Here is a 2,459-nt window from a genome sequence, read left to right on the forward strand (position 1 = left end):
CTTCCCTGGGTGTTTTGTTCCCAATTCTAAGAAGGTGCACAGTGTCCACACTTTGGTCTTCATTCTTCTTGAGTTTCATGCGTTTAGCAAATGGACACAACAATTCTAACATTTAAAAAAGGTTCTAATAATTTGTAAATGAATGCTTTAAATAAGATTGTGTGTATACACACAATCTACATATAACATATCTAAACATATATAGTGCATGCAAAAATGTATTGGTATTGTCATTCAAAAATATATAAGACATTTTTGTATGATAGCCATAAGCTTATCTTCATCTCAGAAATTTATAGATTAAAAAAATCTTATAAATGAGGAAAATGTGTACAAGAATATATTGTTTTTACCTCTTAGAGATGGCTAGAATATTGCTGTTGTAAGAAGAAATCTAAAGTATGAAACGAAAACTTACATCTAAATATACATCTAAATGGAAGGCATTTTGTTTATTACTTCATCATTGCGAGTCACAAATCTGCCTTCCTGTGAAAGATTATATGTATAGGCTTACATGCATGTAATATATACATATATATATACACACATACATGTACATATATATTCATACAAATATAAAATATATATGGTCAATATCAGGTGTCTGTCTCTATCATTTTCTATTTTATTTTTTGAGAAGGATGAATGACGTGGAGCCTGGAGCTCACATATCGACCAGGCTAGCTGAAAATGAGCTCCAGGGACTTGGCTGCCTCCAGCCAATCTGGCTTGTGCATGATTTCAGACCCTCATGCATGTTTAATGGGTACTTTGTTCTGATGCATTTAAGAAAGGATCTTCTGTCTTTTTCCAAGTCTCTAGAGAAGTTCTCAAAATGTGGTTCCAGATCAGTACAATTAACATCCCCTGGAATTTGTTAGAAACGTAGTTGTGTGCCATCTCTATTTCAGACCTATAGAATTAGAACTTCTAGAGGTAGGACCTGTGATATTTTTAGCACTGCACGCAGACAACTCTAAAGTAGAGTTTGAGAATCAGTGCCCTGAATATGTAACCCTCACCTCCTCCTAGCAGAGGATTTGGGGGATATAAATTCACCTTATAATACCCAAAGTCTCAGTGTGTCACCCATACTCTCACTCCTGTACAATTCAGGCTGTTTCTTTACTGTGTTTGGGAATTAACCATGTTTTGCCTTGAGTGACATGGAGGAGATTGTTGTTAGCATTTAAATTACTTCCTGTTATGAGACTTTCCTTAATTACTGTGTTCTTAGTCACTGAGGCTTTATTGAAAGGACCTGTGCTAACATTAATAAGTGCAAACAAAGTGGGAGGTCCTGAGGTTAATGAGATAATAAAACATTAATCTGTGTTTCTTCTTTAATGTGATATAGAGACCTATCGGGTTCACTTGGTATACATTACATTTGTCATTCCAGGAAGAACAAAGTATGCTAGCCATGGAGGACGAGGGCACAGTACAACTCCCACTGGAGGGACACTACAGGTAAACAGATGTTTACAACACCTCAGTGAGTGTCCTAGAGTGTGCTGGCTATACTCAGCCTAAGAATTTCATACCACGTGCAAGTTATTCAGGTTGTGTTAAAACAACAACAACCTGAGACCGAAAAAAATAAATTATAAGTTCAAATACATTCTGCCATCCATCACTGTGCAGCAAAATAAATACAATGAAGCACAGCATAGTGACTCTGTCTGTCTGTCTGTCTGTCTGTCTGTCTGTCTCTCTGTCTCTGTCTCTCTCTCTCTCTCCCCTTCCTCCCTCCCTCTCAATTTTATAAGATATATGAAAGACCACTTTCCTATTCTCAGAAACGACCAGAAGGCAGGTCATTGTTCATGTTAAGCATAAATGAGCTCAATGTCTGTAAGGTGATCATGGGAAAATACTTTTATTCTGAGAGTTTGCTCCTAACAAAAGTCACTTCGAAAAAGATAACCCAATTTTTTAGTTAAAGGAGTCATGTCTGTCTTTTAGGAAAATATTAATGTAGTTGTGAAAACTACACCAATCTTTTTACTCCCAAAGACATGAAAACAAAAGTTTTGTCAGTTGCAATGAACTTCCACAGACATTTGACCCCTCTCCACCCCCCTCATTACTCCTTCCTTCCCTCTCTCCTACTCCTTTCCCCTCTCTACTTCACTCTTTAATTTCCTTCCTCTTTCAAAAAGTTTAGTTTCAACAATTTTCTCCTACAGTCTATTTTAAATATTATTTAGTACCCAAACCTATGGTCCTAAATTCTTAGGCTATACCAGTAAATAAATAATATGAAATTTTTAGGGGAAGAAATCTGCTATAGTATTTAAAACACAAAGTAGAAAAGAATTTATTGGATCTCAGAGTCTCACTCTAACACTGTACCCTCCCCAAATGGTTAGACTTAAAACGTGAATGCAATCAGTGAAAGTATTTTAGCCTTCCCTCTCCCTCTCCCTCTCCCTCTCCCTCTCCCTCTCCCTCTC

At 36.6% G+C, this 2,459-nt stretch overlaps 1 protein-coding gene across 10 annotated transcripts in view; it reads left to right on the plus strand.

Annotated features, from left to right (window-relative positions):
• Slc4a10 (solute carrier family 4 member 10) overlaps positions 1-2,459 on the plus strand; it is a 96,860-nt gene that overhangs the window by 81,128 nt on the left and 13,273 nt on the right. For all 10 annotated transcript variants that reach the window (XM_029473669.1, XM_029473664.1, XM_029473689.1 and 7 more), the window contains one exon: positions 1,406-1,473. In XM_029473669.1, the coding sequence (XP_029329529.1) occupies positions 1,406-1,473 (68 nt within the window). The remainder of the gene's footprint in view (positions 1-1,405; positions 1,474-2,459) is intronic.

Source organism: Mus caroli, chromosome 2 (assembly GCF_900094665.2).
Source record: "Mus caroli chromosome 2, CAROLI_EIJ_v1.1, whole genome shotgun sequence".
Lineage (NCBI taxonomy): Eukaryota > Metazoa > Chordata > Mammalia > Rodentia > Muridae > Mus > Mus caroli.